Raw genomic sequence first — 17999 nt, 5'->3', positions numbered from 1 at the left:
TCATCAATGAGCAAAAAACAGCAAAAAACCCCGAAAAAACCCGGTTAAAATAACCCAAAATACACAGAAATAAACCCAAATAAATCCCAAAATAAACCCAAATTCAGGTACCACTCATGGTGTGGTATCTCTCATACCCTAAAAACCCCAAATTCACCCCAAAATGTCATTAATGAGCAAAAAACAGCAAAAAACCCCGAAAAAACAGCAAAAAACCCCAAAAAAAACCCGGTTAAAATAACCCAAAATACACAGAAATAACCCAAAAAAAAAACAAAAAAAAAACCCAAATTCACCCCAAAATGTCATTAATTAATTAAAAAAAAAAAAAAAGAAAAAATAATAAAAAAAATCCACCCAAAATAACCCAAAATTAACTCCCAAACCATCCCCCAAATAATCCCAAAATTTCCCCAAATTTCCCCAAAAATTCCCCAAATTTCCCCAAACTCACCGTGTGTGGAGACCCCCAAACCCCCAAATTCACCCCAAAATTCCCAAATTTCCCCAAATTCCCCGATTTTTATGGAATTTACCGTGTTTGAAGACCCCCAGCAGGACAGACCCCTCCCCAAACCCCCAAATTTCCCCAAAATTCCCCAAAATTCCCAATTTTTATTGAATTCACCGTGTTTGAAGACCCCCCAACCCCCCAAAATTCCCAAATTCACCCCAAATTTCCCCAAATTACCGTGTTTGAAGACCCCCAGCAGCAGGAATCCCTCCCCAAAATTCCCAAATTTCCCCAAATTTCCCCAATTTTTAAGGAATTTACCGTGTTTGAAGACCCCCAGCAGGAGGGACCCCTCCCCAAACCCCCCAAAAACTCCCAAATTTCCCCATTTTTTATGGAATTTACCGCGTTTGAAGACCCCCAGACCCCCCCAATTTCCCAAATTTTCCCAAATTTCCCCAAATTCACCCCAAAATTCCCAATTTTTTAGGAATTTACCGTGTTTGAAGACCCCCAGCAGGAGGGACTTGTCGGCCTCGGGGTCCCACCAGGCCGACGGCGCCTCCGGCTGCTCCAGCAGCGGGAACCAGATCTGCACCTCGCTGGGGAAACGGGGAGAGGGACCCCAAAAATCGGGTCAGGGACCCCAAAAATGGGTTCAGGGACCCCCAAAAATGGGGAGAGGGACCCAAAAATGGGGTCAGGGGGGTCAAAATTGGGGTCAGGGACCCCGAAAAATGGGTCAGGGACCCCCAAAAATGGGGTGAGTGACCCAAAAATGGGGTCAGGGGGGTCAAAATTGGGGTCAGGGACCCCCAAAAATGGGTCAGGGACCCCCAGAAATGGGTCAGGGACCCCAAAAATCGGGTCAGGGACCCAAAAATGGGGTCAGGGACCCCCAAAAATGGGTCAGCAGCGGGAACCAGATCTGCACCTCGCTGGGGAAACGGGGAGAGGGACCCCAAAAATCGGGTCAGGGACCCCCAAAAATGGGTCAGGGACCCCCAAAAATCAGGTCAGGGACCCCAAAAATAGGGTCAGGGACCCCAAAAATGGGTCAGGGACCCCCAGAAATGGGTCTGGAGGGGTCAAAATTGGGGTCAGGGACCCAAAAAATGGGTCAGGGACCCCCAAAAACAGGTCAGGGACCCCCAGAAATGGGTCAGGAACCCCAAAAATGGGGTCGGGGGGTTGGAAATGAAGTCAGGGACCCAAAAATTGGGGTCAGGGACCCCCAAAAATGGGTCAGGGGGTTCAGAAATGGCGTCAGGGACCCCAAAAATTGGGGTTGGGAACTCCGAAAATGGGTCAGGGCGCCGAAATTTGGGTTAGAAACCTCAAAATTTGGATCAGGGACCCCCAAAAATGGGTCGGGGGGGCAGAAATGGGGTCAGAGACCCCGAAAATTGGGATTGGGGACCCTGAAAATGGGTCAGGGGGGTCAGAAATGGGGTCAGGGGGCCCAAAAATTGGGTCAGGGACCCCAAAAATTTGGGTTGGGAACCCCGAAAATGGGTCAGGAGGCCCAAAATTGGGGTCAGGGACCTCAAATTTGGGTTTGGGACCCCCAAAAATGGGTCAGGGACCCTCAGAAATGGGGTCAAGGACCCCAAAAACGGGTCAGGGACCCCCAAAAATGAGGAGAGTGACCCAAAAATGGGGTCAGGGGGGTCAAAATTGGGGTCAGGGACCCTAAAAATGGGTCAGGGGGGTCGGAATTGGGGTCAGGGACCCAAAAATTGGGGTTGGGAACCCCGAAAATGGGGTGAGGGACCCCAAAATTGGGGTCAGGGGGGTCGGAAATGGGGTCAAGGGGGTCAGGAATGGGAGCAGGGACCCCCAAAAAACGGGTCAGGGACCCCCAAAAACGGGTCAGGGACCCCAAAATTCGGATCTGGACCCCAAAATTTGGGTCAGGGAAGTGAAAATCGGGGTCAGAGACCCCAAAAATGGGGAGGACCAGCCCCCCCTGCAAACCCCAAATTCCTCAGAATTCCCCCCAAAACCCCAAAATCCCCCAAAATCCCCCAAATTTCCCCAAAAAATTCTCAAATTCCCCCCAAAATCCACAAATTCCCTCCCAAAATTCCCGCCAAAAATCCCCAAATTCCCCCAAATCTGCCCCAAATTCCCCCAAAATTCCCCCAAATTTCCCCAAATTCCCCCAAAATTCCCCAAATTCCCCCAAAATTCCCCAAACTCCCCCCAATAATCCCCAAATTCCCCCCAAATTTTCCCACATCCATCCCAATTTTCCCCCAAAAAGCCTCAAATTCTCCCCCAAAAATCCATAAATTCCACCCAGAACCTCCTGAATTTCCCCAAATCTGCCCAAATTTTCCCAAAATTTCCCAAAATTTTCCCAAATTCCCTCACCTGGCGCTGGCCCCCCCCAGCACCTTCTCAGCCTGGTCCCCGATCACCTCGTGCCTCAGGAAATACAGAGTCCTGACCCTCAGGAGAATCCTAAAAACACAAAATTTTAACCCAAAAAATACCAAAAAAATAATAAAAAAAAGAAAAAAAAATATTAAAAAAAATCCCATCCAAAAAACCCCAAAATTCCCTGAAAAAAACCCAAAAAAATAGCCCAGAATAGCCCTAAAATAACCTTAAAAATCTAAGAGTTCTGACCCTCAGGAGAATCCTAAAAACACAAAATTTTAACCCAAAAAAATAATAAAAAATAAATAAAATAAAATAAAATAAAATCCACCCCAAAAACCCCAAAATTCCCTGAAAAAAACAAAAAAATAGCCCAAAATAGCCCTAAAATAACCCTAAAATTCTGAGTTCTGACCCTCAGAAGAATCCTAAAAACACAGAATTTTAACCCAAAAAAATACCAAAAAATAAAAAAAAATAAAATTAAAAAAATCCATCCCAAAAAACCCCAAAATTCCCTGAAAAAAACAAAAAAAAAGCCCAAAATAGCCCTAAAATAACCCTAAAATTCTGAGTTCTGACCCTCAGAAGAATCCTAAAAACACAGAATTTTAACCCAAAAAATAATAAAAAATAAAAAAAATAAAATAAAAAAACATCCATCCAAAAAACCCCAAAATTCCCTGAAAAAAAACAAAAAAAAAGCCCAAAATAGCCCTAAAATAACCCTAAAATTCTGAGTTCTGACCCTCTAAAGAATCCTAAAAACACAAAATTTTAACCCAAAAAAATACCAAAAAATAAAAAAAAATAAAATAAAAAAAAATCCATCCCAAAAAACCCCAAAATTCCCTGAAAAAAAGCCAAAAAAATACCCCAGAATAGCCCTAAAATAACCCTAAAAATCTGAGTTCTGACCCTCAGAAGGATCCTAAAAACACAAAATTTTAACCCAAAAAAATAATGAAAAATAAAAAAAATAAAATAAAAAAAATCCATCCAAAAAACCCCAAAATTCCCTGAAAAAAACAAAAAAAAAGCCCAAAATAGCCCTAAAATAACCCTAAAATTCTGAATTCTGACTCTCAGAAGAATCCTAAAAACACAAAATTTTAACCCAAAAAAATACCAAAAAAATAATAAAAAATCAAAAAATAAAATTAAAAAAAAATCCCATCTAAAAAACCCCAAAACTTCCTGAAAAAAACAAAAAAAAAGCCCAAAATAGCCCTAAAATAACCCTAAAATTCTGAGTTCTGACCCTCTAAAGGATCCTAAAACCAGAAAATTTTAACCCAAAAATATACCAAAAAATAAAAAAAAATAAAATAAAAAAAAATCCATCCCAAAAAACCCCAAAATTCCCTGAAAAAAAGCCAAAAAAATACCCCAGAATAGCCCTAAAATAACCCTAAAAATCTGAGTTCTGACCCTCAGAAGGATCCTAAAAACACAAAATTTTAACCCAAAAAAATAATGAAAAATAAAAAAAATAAAATAAAAAAAATCCATCCCAAAAAACCCCAAAATTCCCTGAAAAAACCAAAAAAAAAGCCCAAAATAGCTCTAAAATAATCCTAAAATTCTGAGTTCTGACCCTCTAAAGGATCCTAAAAACACAAAATTTTAACCCAAAAAATAATAAAAAATAAATAAAATAAAATAAAAAAAATCCATCCCCAAAAAACCCCAAAATTCCCTGAAAAAAAAACAAAAAAATACCCCAGAATAGCCCTAAAATAACCCTAAAATTCTAAAAGAATTCTTATCATCAAAAGAATCCTAAAATCACAAAATTTTAACCCAAAAAAATACCAAAAAATGCAAAAAAATAGAAAAATAAAATTAAAAAAAAATCCACCCCAAAAAACCCCAAAATTCCCTGAAAAAAACCCAAAATTTCCCCAAAAAAGCCCTGAAAGAATCCTCACCCTCAGAAGAATCCTAAAAACAGAGAATTTTAACCCAAAAAAATCACCAAAAAAAACCCAAAAAATAAAATTAAAAAAAACCGCCAAAAATTCCTAAATAATGCCAAGAAAACCCAAAAAAATTCCTAAAAACTCCCCAAAAAATTCTAAAAAAAATCCCAAAAAATTAAAAAAAAGATCCCAAAAAAATTCTAAAAAAAAATTCCAAAAAATCCCTAAAAAAATCCTAAAAAAATTCTCAAAAAATCCCAAAAACAACCCAAAAAGCTCTAAAAAAAATCCCTAAAAAATCCCAAAAAAGTCCTAAAAAAATAATAAAAAAATCGCCAAAAAATCCCCAAAAAATTCTAAAAAAGTTGCAAAAAATCCCCAAAAAATCCCCAAAAATTCTAAAAAAATTCCAAAAAAACTCTAAAAAAATCCCAAAAAGTCCCCCAAGAATCCCCAAAAAATTCTAAAAAAAATCCTAAAATAAATCCAAAAAAAATTCTAAAAAAATCCCAAAATTCCCCAAAAAATTCTAAAAAATCTTTAAAAAATCCCTAAAAATCCCCAAAAAATCCTCCAAAAAATTCTAAAAAAAATCCCAAAAAATCCCCAAAAATCCCAAAAAATTCTCAAAAAAAATTGTAAAGAAATCCCCAAAAAATTCTAAAAAAATCCAAAAAAATCCCTAAAAAATCCCCAAAAATTCCGAAAAAAATCCCAAAAAATTCCCCAAAAAATCCCTAAAAAATCCCCCAAATATTCTAAAAAAATCCCTAAAAATTCTAAAAAAAATTCCAAAAAAATCCCAAAAAAATTGTAAAAATATCCCAAAAAAATCCCTAAAAAATCCATAAAAATCCTCAAAAAAATCCCTAAAAAAATCCCTAAAAAATTCTAAAAAAATACAAAAAAAATCCTAAAAAATCCCAGAAAAATTAAAAAAAAATCCTAAAAAAATCCCTAAAAAATCCTAAAAAATCCCTAAAAAATCCCCCAAAAATTCTAAAAAAATCCCAAAAAATCCCCAAAAAAGTCCTTAAAAAATCCAAAAAAAATCCTAAAAAATACCCAAAAAAATCCCAGAAAAAATCCCCAAAAATCCCAAAATTTCCCAAATTTCCCAGCCCCCACGAGCTCTCACTTGCTGCCCTGGTGTCTGAGGTGCTTCCTGTACCCCTCGTCCTGCAGCACCCCCAAAAACACCAATAACAACCTAAAAAACAGCCCCCAAAAACCCTAAAAAATCCCAAAAAAATTCTAAAAAAATTCTGAAAAAATCCCAAAAAATCCCCAAAAAAATCCCCAAAAAATTCTAAAAAAATCCCAAAAAATCCTTAAAAAATTCTAAAAGAATCCCCAAAAAATTCTAAAAAATTCCAAAAAAATCCCCAAAAAATTCTAAAAAAATCCCCAAAAAATTCCCCAAAAATCCTTAAAAAATCCCAAAAAAATCCTTAAAAATTTCTAAAAAAATCCCAAAAAAATTCCCCAAATATTCTAAAAAAATCCCTAAAAAATCTAAAAAAAATCCAAAAAATTCTAAAAAAATCCCAAAAAATCCTAAAAAAATCCAAAAAAATCCCAAAAAATTCTTAAAAAAATTGTAAAGAAATCCCAAAAAATCCTAAAAAAATCCAAAAAAAATCCCCAAAAAATCCCCGAAAAATCCCAAAAAAATCCCCCAAAATCCCCAAAATTTCCCCAAACTCCCCCAGCCCCCATGTGCTCTCACTTGCTGCCCTGGTGTCTGAGGTGCTTCCTGTACCCCTCGTCCTGCAGCACCCCCAAAAACACCAATAACAACCTAAAAAACAGCCCCCACAAAAACCCTAAAAAATCCCTAAAAAATCCCCAAAAAATTCTAAAAAAAATCCCAAAAAATTAAAAAAAAATCCAAAAAAATTCTAAAAAAATTCCAAAAAAATCACTAAAAAATCCCCAAAAAAATTCTAAAAAAATCCCAAAAATCCCCAAAAAAATCCCTAAAAAAATTCTAAAAAAATCCTGAAAAATCCCCCAAAAAATCCCCAAAAATTCTAAAAAAAATCCCAAAAAAATCCCAAAAAAATCCCCAAAAATTCTGAAAAAATCCCAAAAAATCCCCCAAAAAATCCCTAAAAAATTCTAAAAAAATTCTAAAAAAATCCCTAAAAAATCCCAAAAAAATCCTTAAAAAATCCCAAAAAAATCCTTAAAAAAATCCCAAAAAATCCCCAAAAATCCCATAATTTCCCCAGATTTCCCCAGCCCCTGTAAGAGCGCTCACTTGCTGCCCTGGTGCCTGAGGTGCTTCCTGTACCCCTCGTCCTGCAGCACCCCCAAAAACACCAATAACAACCTAAAAAACAGCCCTCATAAAACCCTAAAAAATCCCTAAAAAATCCCCAAAAAATTCTAAAAAAAATCCAAAAAAATCCCAAAAAAATCCCCAAAAAATCCCCCCAAAAAATTCATAAAAAAATCCAAAAAAATTACCAAAAAATCCAAACAAATCCCTAAAAAAATCCCCAAAAATTCTGAAAAAATCCCAAAAAAATCCCCCAAAAAATCCCCCAAAAAATCCCTAAAAATTCTAAAGAAATTAAAAAAATGCCCAAAAAATTCTAAAAAAATCCCAAAAAAATCCCCAAAAAATTCTTAAAAAATCCAAGAAAATCCCCCAAAAATCCCCAAAAAAATTCTTAAAAAATCCTGAAAAATCCCCCAAAAAATCCCCCAAAATTGTAAAAATATCCCAAAAAAAATCCCTAAAAAATTCCTAAAAAATCCCTAAAAAATCCCCCAAAAATTCTAAAAAAATCCTGAAAAATCCCCCAAAAATCCTCAAAAATTCTAAAAAAAATCTCAAAAAAATCCCTAAAAAATCCCCAAAAAATCCCAAAAAAATCCCTAAAAAATCCCAAAAAAATCCCAAAAAATCCTTAAAAAATCCAAAAAAAATCCTAAAAAATCTCAGAAAAATTCTAAAAAAATCCCTAAAAATCCCAGAAAAATCCCCAAAAATCCCCAAAATTTCCCCAAATTCCCCAGCCCCCGGGTGCTCTCACTTGCTGCCCTGGTGCCTGAGGTGCTTCCTGTAGCCCTCGTCCTGCAGCAGCTCCTCGGGGCTGTGGCGCCGCAGCCACTCGGGCCCGGAACCTTCCAGAGCCTTGGGCGGCTTCTTGCCCTTGCGGCCGCGGGGGAGGGGCAGCGGGCCTGGGGGAGAGGGCAGTGAGGTCACAGGGGTCACAGGGGTCACAGGGGTCACAGACAGGGGTCAGGGGTCACAGACAGGGGTCACTGGGGTCAGGGGTCACTGGGGTCAGGGGTCAGTGTGGGAATGGTCAGTGAGGTCAGGGGTCAGGGTCAGGGTCAGGGGTCAGCGTGGGAATGGTCAGGTCAGGGGTCAGTGGGGTCAGGGTCAGAGGTCAGGGTGGGAATGGTCAGTGTGGTCAGGGGTCAGTGGGGTCAGGGTCAGGGTCAATGGTCAGCGTGGGAATGGTCAGTGAGGTCAGGGGTCAGTGTGGTCAGTGGGGTCAGGGTCAGGGTCAATGGTCAGCGTGGGAATGGTCAGTGGGGTCAGGGTCAGGGTCAGGGGTCAGCGTGGGAATGGTCAGTGAGGTCAGTGTGGTCAGTGTGGTCAGTGGGGTCAGGGTCAATGGTCAGCGTGGGAATGGTCAGTGAGGTCAGGGGTCAGTGTGGTCAGTGGGGTTAGGGTCAGGGTCAAAACAAAATCCGCCCCAAAATCCCCTGGGGAAAAAAAAAACCCCAAAAATTACCCCAAACCCCCCCCCAGGTGACCCCAGGTGACCCCAAACCCCCCCTGAATGACCCCAGCTGACCCCTGAATGACCCCAGTGACCCCCTCACCGCTCTGTCCGGCCGTCCAGCTCCGGCCGTTCTCCCCGGGGGCGCTCAGCAACCCCCAGACCCTGAACTGACCCCAAACCCCCCCCAGGTGACCCCTGGTGACCCCAAACCCTCCCCAGGTAACCCCAGATGACCCCAAACCCCCCCCAGGTGACCCCTGAATGACCCCAAACCCCCCCTGAATGACCCCACCCCTCACTGACCGCTCTGTCCGGCCGCCGTCCGGCTCCGGCCGTTCTCCCCGGGGGCGCTCAGCAACCCCCAGACCCTGAACTGACCCCAAACCCCCCCCAGGTGACCCCTGGTGACCCCAAACCCTCCCCAGGTAACCCCAGATGACCCCAAACCCCCCCCAGGTGACCCCTGAATGACCCCAAACCCCCCCTGAATGACCCCACCCCTCACTGACCGCTCTGTCCGGCCGCCGTCCGGCTCCGGCCGTTCTCCCCGGGGGGGCTCAGCAGCCCCCAGACCCTGAACTGACCCCAAACCCCCCCTGAATGACCCCAGGTGACCCCAACCCCCCCAGGTGACCCCACCCCTCACTGACCGCTCTGTCCGGCCGCCGTCCGGCTGCGGCCGTTCTCCCCGGGGGGGCTCAGCAGCCCCCAGAGCAGCGCCCGGGTGCCCTCGTCGCCCCGGAAGTGCAGCAGGCAGAAGAGCAGGATGGCCCTGGCCAGCCCCTCCACGTCCCGCTCCGACAGGCGGCGCTTCAGCCGGCCCGGGGCGGTCAGCTCCCGCCAGCGACCCCACCTGGGCGGGGGGGACAGCGGTCAGTGCGGCCATGAAGGGGTTAACGGGGTCAGGGAAGGGGTAACGGGGTCAGGAAAGGGGTAACGGGGTCACTCAGGGGTCAGGAAAGGGTTAACGGGGTCAGGGAAGGGTTAGCGGGGCCAGGGAAGGGTTAATGGGGCCAGGGAAGGGTTAATGGGGTCAGGGAAGGGTTAATGGGGTCAGGGAAGGGTTAACGGGGTCAGGGAAGGGTTAATGAGGTCAGGAAAGGGTTAACGGGGCCAGGGAAGGGTTAACGGGGTCAGGAAAGGGTTAATAGGGTCAGGGAAGGATTAATGGGGCCAGAGAAGGGTTAATGGGGTCACTCAGGGGTCATTAAAGGGTTAACAGAATCAGCGAGTGGTCTGTGTGGTCACTCAAGGGTCACTAAAGGGTTAACGGGGCCAGGGGAATGGTCAGTGGGGTCAGGAAAGGGTTAACGGGGTCACTCAGGGTTCACTGTGGGCACTCAGGGGTCACTCAGGGGTCAGTGAGTGGTCAGTGTGGGCACTCAGGGGTCACTCAGGGGTCACTCAGGGTTCACTGTGGGCACTCAGGGGTCACTCAGGGGTCAGTGAGTGGTCAGTGTGGGCACTCAGGGGTCACTCAGGGGTCAGGCAATGGTCACTGTGGGCACTCAGGGGTCAGTGACTGGTCAGTGTGGGCACTCAGGGGTCAGTGACTGGTCAGTGTGGGCACTCAGGGGTCACTCAGGGGTCAGGCAATGGTCACTGTGGGCACTCAGGGGTCACTCAGGGGTCAGTGACCGGTCACTGTGGGCACTCAGGGGTCACTCAGGGGTCAGGCAATGGTCACTGTGGGCACTCAGGGGTCACTCGGGGTCAGTGACTGGTCACTGTGGGCACTCAGGGGTCACTCAGGGGTCAGTGACCGGTCACTGTGGGCACTCAGGGGTCACTCAGGGGTCAGTGAGTGGTCAGTGTGGGCACTCAGGGGTCACTCAGGGGTCAGGCAATGGTCAGTGTGGGCACTCAGGGTTCAGTGACCGGTCAGTGTGGGCACTCAGGGGTCACTCAGGGGTCAGTGGTCACTGTGGGCACTCAGGGGTCAGTGACTGGTCAGTGTGGGCACTCAGGGGTCACTCAGGGGTCAGTGACTGGTCACTGTGGGCACTCAGGGGTCACTCAGGGGTCAGGCAATGGTCACTGTGGGCACTCAGGGGTCACTCAGGGGTCACTCAGGGGTCAGTGGTCACTGTGGGCACTCAGGGGTCAGAGACCGGTCAGTGTGGGCACTCAGGGGTCAGTGACCGGTCAGTGTGGGCACTCAGGGGTCACTCAGGGGTCAGAGACCGGTCAGTGTGGGCACTCAGGGGTCACTCAGGGGTCAGTGACGGGTCAGTGTGGGCACTCAGGGGTCACTCAGGGGTCAGTGTGGGCACTCAGGGGTCACTCAGGGGTCAGTGAGTGGTCAGTGTGGGCACTCAGGGGTCACTCAGGGGTCAGGCAATGGTCACTGTGGTCACTCAGGGGTCACTGACTGGTCAGTGTGGGCACTCAGGGGTCACTCAGGGGTCAGTGTGGGCACTCAGGGGTCACTCAGGGGTCAGTGAGTGGTCACTGTGGGCACTCAGGGGTCACTCAGGGGTCACTCAGGGGTCAGGCAATGGTCACTGTGGTCACTCAGGGGTCACTGACTGGTCAGTGTGGGCACTCAGGGGTCACTCAGGGGTCAGTGTGGGCACTCAGGGGTCACTCAGGGGTCACTCAGGAGTCAGTGTGGGCACTCAGGGGTCACTCAGGGGTCAGTGACTGGTCACTGGGTTCAGTAAAGGGTCAATGGGGTCACTAAAGGGTTAATGGGGTCAGCGTGGCCACTGAAGGGTCAGTGTGGCCAGCACTCAGGTGACCCCCAGGTGACCCCAATGACACTAAGTGACCCCAGGTGATGCAGACTGACCGAATGATCCCCAGGTGACCCCTAACTGACCACTGACCCTGACTGACCCCTGACTGACCCCTGACTGACCCCAGCTGACCCTGACTGACCCCAGCTGACCCTGACTGACCCCTGACTGACCCCTGACTGACCCTGAGTGACCCCAGCTGACCCTAACTGACCCCAGGTGACCCTGACTGACCCCTAGCTGACCCTGACTGACCCCTGACTGACCCCAGGTGACCCCTACTGACCCCAGCTGACCCTGACTGACCCCTGACTGACCCCTGACTGACCGCACTGACCCCAATGACCCCTGACTGACCCCAGGTGTGCTCACCCAAACACCATCAGGTGCTTCTCCACCCGGAAGCACTCGCTCCGGCCAGGTGACCCCTGACTGACCCCTGACTGACCACTGACCCTGACCACTGACCACTGACCCTGACTGACTCCTGACTGACCCCAGGTGACCCTGACTGACCCCAGCTGACCCTGACTGACCCCAGGTGACCCTGACTGACCCCTGAGTGACCGAATGACCTCTGACTGACCCCAGGTGTGCTCACCCAAACACCATCAGGTGCTTCTCCACCCGGAAGCACTTGCTCCAGCCAGGTGACCCCTGACTGACCCCTGACTGACCCCAGTGACCCCTGACTGACCCCTAACTGACCCCAGGTGACCCTGAGTGACCCCTGAGTGACCAAATGACCCCAGGTGTGCTCACCCAAAGACCATCAGGTGCTTCTCCACCCGGAAGCACTCGCTCCGGCCAGGTGACCCTGACTGACCCTGACTGACCCCAGCTGACCCTGACTGACCCCTGACTGACCGAATGACCCCTGACTGACCCCAGGTGTGCTCACCCAAAGACCATCAGGTGTTTCTCCACCTGGAACCACTCGCCCCAGCCAGGTGACCCCTGACTGACCCCTGGCTGACCCCAGGTGACCCTGACTGACCCCAGGTGACCCCTGAGTGACCGAATGACCCCAGGTGTGCTCACCCAAACACCATCAGGTGTTTCTCCACCCGGAAGCACTCGCTCCGGCCGAAGGGCTGCGGGGCGGCCGGAGGGGCTGCGGCCGGCTGCTGCCCGCCCTGCTGTCCACCCTGCTGTCCACCCTGCTGACCACCCTGCTGTCCCTGGTGGCCGTGGTGGCCGTGGTGGCCGCGGCGCGAGCGCGTGGCCCTGTCCAGCCGCTCCAGCTCCTCGTCGCTGTCCAGCTCCGAGAAGTCCAGCAGGTCATCGTCCCTCAGCGTGCTGAAGTGGCGAGTCTGCTTGCGCACCCGCGGCGTGTCGATCACCAGCGTGTTCTGGGGGAGTGGACAGTGGTCACTCAGTGGTCACTCAGGGGTCACTCAGTGGTCAGTCTGGTCATTAATGGTCATTAACGGTCATTAAACAGTCACTGTGGTCATTAATGGTCATTAATGGTCACTGCCCCCACTGACCACAGCTCCCTCTGCTTCCGCACCCGCGGCGTGTCCATCACCAGCGTGTTCTGGGGGAGTGGACAGTGGTCACTCAGTGGTCAGTCTGGGGTCAGTGGGGTCATTAATGGTCATTAACAGTCATTAACGGTCATTAATGGTCACTGCCCCCACTGACCACAGCTCCCTCTGCTTCCGAACCCGCGGCGTGTCCATCACCAGCATGTTCTGGAACGGTCACTCAATGGTCAGTGGGGTCATTAACGGGCATTAAATATTCAGTACGGTCACTAAACGGTCAGTGTGGTCATTAATGGTCATTAAATGGTCACTGTGGTCACTCAGTGGTCACTCACTGGTCAGTGTGGTCACTCTGACCGCCCAGGCACCTGTGCCCAGGTGAGCTCACCTGTCCCCAGGTAACCCCGCCCAGGTAACCCCGCCCAGGTGAGCTCACCTTGCTGTACCTGTGCCCAGGTGAGCTCACCTTGCTGTTGAGCAGCCCCAGGCCCAGGTGAGCTCACCTGTCCCCAGGTACCTGTCCCCAGGTGAGCTCACCTTGCTGTACCTGTGCCCAGGTGATCTCACCTTGCTGTACCTGTGCCCAGGTGAGCTCACCTTGCTGTTGAGCAGCTCCAGGTCCAGGTGAGCCCCTCCCTGCCCAGGTAACCCCGCCCAGGTGAGCTCACCTTGCTGTTGAGCAGCTCCAGGTCCAGGTGAGCCCCTCCCTGCCCAGGTAACTCTCTCCAGGTGAGCTCACCTTGCTGTACCTGTGCCCAGGTGAGCTCACCTTGCTGTTGAGCAGCTCCAGGTCCAGCTGAGCTCACCTGTCCCCAGGTAACTCTCTCCAGGTGAGCTCACCTTGCTGTTGAGCAGCTCCAGGTCCAGGTGAGCCCCTCCCTGCCCAGGTAACTCTCTCCAGGTGAGCTCACCTTGCTGTACCCGTGCCCAGGTGAGCTCACCTTGCTGTTGAGCAGCTCCAGGTCCAGGTGAGCTCACCTGTCCCCAGGTACCTGTCCCCAGGTGAGCTCACCTTGCTGTACCTGTGCCCAGGTGAGCTCACCTTGCTGTTGAGCAGCTCCAGGTCCAGGTCTGCCTTCTTGGCCCACTTCTGCCAGAAGTTGGGGTCGTCCAGCGCGATGTCCGTGCGGTTCTCGGACGCCACGAAGCTGGCCTGGGGGGGGGGAGGGGCAGAGCGGTCAGCGGGGGCACCTGGCGCAGGTGGGAACACCTGAGCACACCTGGGAACAGCTGGACACACCTGGGCACACCTGGAGCCACCAGAACCCTCACCATAGGTCACCTGGACACACCTGGAGCCCACCCAACACTACCTGAGCACACCTGAGCACACCTGTGTCACCTGTGCCTCGCTCTCTATCGCGATAGTCGTGGTTCTCCTCAGCAGGATCTGCTCGATGGTGTCTGTGCTCACCTGTCCTGTATCTATCACACCTGTCTCACCTGTCACACCTGTCACACCTGTGTCTCACCTTGGCAAAGGTGGATCCCTTCCCCTCGCTCTCTATCGTGATAGTCGTGGTTCTCCTCAGCAGGATCTGCTCGATGTCCTCCTCGCAGAACTTGGCGCCCTCGTCGTCCTCGTCCATGATGGCGGCGTAGGCGCCCTTGCGCAGCAGGTCCTCGATCTCCTTCTTGGAGAACTGCTGGATCTGGAACCCCAAACACAGCCTGGAACCCCGAAACCTGATCTGGAACCCCCAAAATCTGATCTGGAACCCCAAAATCCTCTAAAACCCAACTGAGAAACAGAACTGTGCTCGATCTCCTTCTTGAAGAACTGCTGGATCTGGAACCCAAAACGCAGCCTGGAACCCCCAAATCTGATCTGGAACCCCAAAATGTGATCCAGGATCCCAAAAATCCCACCTGGGACCCAAAAAGCCTCCTGAGGAACCCTGACTGTCCTCGATCTCCTTCTTGGAGAACTGCTGGATCTGGAACCCAAAACGCAGCCTGGAACCCCCAAATCTGATCTGGAACCCCAAAAAAACCTGATCTGGAACCCAAAAAACCTGATCTAGGACCCCAAAATCTGATCTGGAACCCCAAAAAAACCTGATCTGGAACCCCCAAAATCCCACCTGGAACCCAACCTGGAACTCCAAAACCCAACTGAGAAACAGAACTGTGCTCGCTCTCTCTCGGAGAACTGCTGGATCTGGAACCCAAAACGCAGCCTGGAACCCCAAAATCTGATCTGGAACCCCAAAATCTGATCTGGAACCCCAAAAAAACCTGATCTGGACCCCCAAAAATCCCACCTGGAACCCAAACTGGAACTCCAAAACCCAACTGAGAAACAGAACTGTGCTCCATCTCCTTCTTGGAGAACTGCTGGATCTGGAACCCCAAACACAGCCTGGAACCCCAAAATCTGATCTGGAACCCAAAAAAACTGATCTGGAACCATAAAAAAAACCTGATCTGGAACCCCAAAAAACCTGATCTGGAACCCCCAAAACATTATCTGGAACACACACACAAAAAAAAAATCTGATCTGGAACCCCAAAAAAACCACATCTGGAACCCCAAAATGTGATCTGGAACCCCAAAATCCCACCTGGAACCCAACCTGGGACCTCAAAACCCAACTGAGAAACACAGCTGTGCTCAACCTCCTTCTTGGAGAACTGCTGGAGCTGGAACCCCAAAAAAACCTGATCTGGAACCCCAAATACCTGATCTGGAACCCCCAAGAAATCTGATCTGGAACCCAAAAAAAAACCTGATCTGGAACCCCCCCAAAAAAATCTGATCTGGAAACCCCCCCAAAAAAAACCAAACCTGATCTGGAACCCCCAAAAAAATCTGATCTGGAACCCCAAAAACCTGATCTGGAACCCCAAAATGTGATCCGGGATCCCAAAAATCCAACCTGGAACCCCAAAATCCTCCTGAGGAACCCTGAATGTCCTCGACCTCCTTCTTGGAGAACTGCTGGATCTGGAACCACAAAAAAAAAACCCTGATCTGGAACCCCCAAAAATCTGATCTGGAACCCCAAAAAAAAAACCCTGATCTGGAACCCCCAAAAATCTGATCTGGAACCCCCAAAAAAACCTGATCTGGAACCCACAAAAAAAAAACCTGATCTGGAACCCCAAAAATCTGATCTGGGAACCCAAAACCCAACTGAGAAAAAGAACTGTGCTCGATCTCTTTCTTGGAGAACTGCTGGATCTGGAACCCCAAAAAAACCTGATCTGGAGCCCCCCCAAAAAAACCTGATCTGGAACCCCAAAAAAAAAATCTGATCTGGAACCCCCAAAAAACCTGCTCTGGAACACAAAAAAACCTGATCTGGAACAAAAGAAAAAAAAAAACTAATCTGGAACCCTAAAAACCTGATCTGGAACCCCAAAAAAACCTGACCTGGAACCCCAAAAAAACCTGACCTGGAACCCCAAAAAAACCTGATCTGGAACCCCCAAAAAAACACATCTGGAACCCCAAAATGTGATCTGGAACCCCAAAAATCCCACCTGGAACCCAACCTGGGACCTCAAAACCCAACTGAGAAACAGAACTGTGCTCGACCTCCTTCTTGGAGAACTGCTGGATCTGGAACCCCAAAAAAAACCTGATCTGGAACCCCAAAAAACCTGATCTGGAACCCAAAAAAATCTGATCTGGAACCCAAAAAAACCTGATCTGGAACCCCCCCAAAAAAATCTGATCTGGAACCCCAAAACCTGATCTGGAACCCCGAAAAAAACCTGATCTGGAACCCCCCCAAAAAAAAACCTCTGATCTGGAACCCCTAAAAAAACCTGATCTGGAACCCAAAAAAAAACCTGATCTGGAACCCCAAAAAAACATGATCTGGAACCCGCCCAAAAAAATCTGATCTAGAACCAAAAAAAAAAAAAAACACTAGAGTGGAACCCCAAAACATGATCTGGAACACCAAAAAAAAAAATGTGATCTGGAACCCCAAAAATCCCACCTGGAACCCAACCTGGAACCCCCAAAACCCAACTGAGAAACAGAACTGTGCTCCATCTCTTTCTTGGAGAACTGCTGGATCTGGAACCCCAAAAACCTGATCTGGAACCCCCAAAAATCTGATCTGGAACCACAAAGAACCTGATGTAGATACCAAAAAATCTGATCTGGAACCCCCCAAAAAAACCCTGATCTGGAACCCCCCCAAAAAAAAAACCTGATCTGGAACCCCCAAAAATCTGATCTGGAACCCCAAAAAAAAAACCCTGATCTGGAACCCCCAAAAATCTGATCTGGAACCCCAAAAAAAAAACCCTGATCTGGAACCCCCAAAAATCTGATCTGGAACCCCAAAAAAAAAACCCTGATCTGGAACCCCCAAAAATCTGATCTGGAACCCCCAAAAAAACCTGATCTGGAACCCACAAAAAAAAAACCTGATCTGGAACCCCAAAAATCTGATCTGGGAACCCAAAACCCAACTGAGAAAAAGAACTGTGCTCGATCTCTTTCTTGGAGAACTGCTGGATCTGGAACCCCAAAAAAACCTGATCTGGAGCCCCCCCAAAAAAACCTGATCTGGAACCCCAAAAAAAAAATCTGATCTGGAACCCCCAAAAAACCTGCTCTGGAACACAAAAAAACCTGATCTGGAACAAAAGAAAAAAAAAAACTAATCTGGAACCCTAAAAACCTGATCTGGAACCCCAAAAAAACCTGACCTGGAACCCCAAAAAAACCTGACCTGGAACCCCAAAAAAACCTGATCTGGAACCCCCAAAAAAACACATCTGGAACCCCAAAATGTGATCTGGAACCCCAAAAATCCCACCTGGAACCCAACCTGGGACCTCAAAACCCAACTGAGAAACAGAACTGTGCTCGACCTCCTTCTTGGAGAACTGCTGGATCTGGAACCCCAAAAAAAACCTGATCTGGAACCCCAAAAAACCTGATCTGGAACCCAAAAAAATCTGATCTGGAACCCAAAAAAACCTGATCTGGAACCCCCCCAAAAAAATCTGATCTGGAACCCCAAAACCTGATCTGGAACCCCGAAAAAAACCTGATCTGGAACCCCCCCAAAAAAAAACCTCTGATCTGGAACCCCTAAAAAAACCTGATCTGGAACCCAAAAAAAAACCTGATCTGGAACCCCAAAAAAACATGATCTGGAACCCGCCCAAAAAAATCTGATCTAGAACCAAAAAAAAAAAAAAACACTAGAGTGGAACCCCAAAACATGATCTGGAACACCAAAAAAAAAAATGTGATCTGGAACCCCAAAAATCCCACCTGGAACCCAACCTGGAAC

The 17999-nt window shown here is 47.7% G+C and overlaps 2 protein-coding genes across 3 annotated transcripts in view; one reads left to right on the top strand and one right to left on the bottom strand.

Moving 5' to 3' along the window:
• Nucleotides 1-17999, bottom strand: part of LOC130263296 (chromodomain-helicase-DNA-binding protein 8-like) — a 69376-nt gene that overhangs the window by 8673 nt on the left and 42704 nt on the right. The window contains exons 20-26 of the mRNA XM_056510801.1: nt 14208-14387; nt 13778-13888; nt 12287-12597; nt 9158-9360; nt 7806-7953; nt 2831-2920; nt 953-1056 (exon numbers count right to left, since the gene is read on the bottom strand). Coding sequence (XP_056366776.1) covers nt 953-1056; nt 2831-2920; nt 7806-7953; nt 9158-9360; nt 12287-12597; nt 13778-13888; nt 14208-14387 — 1147 coding nt within the window. The remainder of the gene's footprint in view (nt 1-952; nt 1057-2830; nt 2921-7805; nt 7954-9157; nt 9361-12286; nt 12598-13777; nt 13889-14207; nt 14388-17999) is intronic.
• Nucleotides 1-17999, top strand: part of OSGEP (O-sialoglycoprotein endopeptidase) — an 88978-nt gene that overhangs the window by 38182 nt on the left and 32797 nt on the right. The gene's annotated exons all lie outside the window — the stretch shown is intronic.

Source organism: Oenanthe melanoleuca, chromosome 25 (assembly GCF_029582105.1).
Source record: "Oenanthe melanoleuca isolate GR-GAL-2019-014 chromosome 25, OMel1.0, whole genome shotgun sequence".
In the NCBI taxonomy this organism is placed as follows: Eukaryota; Metazoa; Chordata; class Aves; order Passeriformes; family Muscicapidae; genus Oenanthe; species Oenanthe melanoleuca.
The sequence above is the reverse complement of the archived record's forward strand: the minus strand, read 5'-3'. Positions and strand labels throughout refer to the sequence as shown.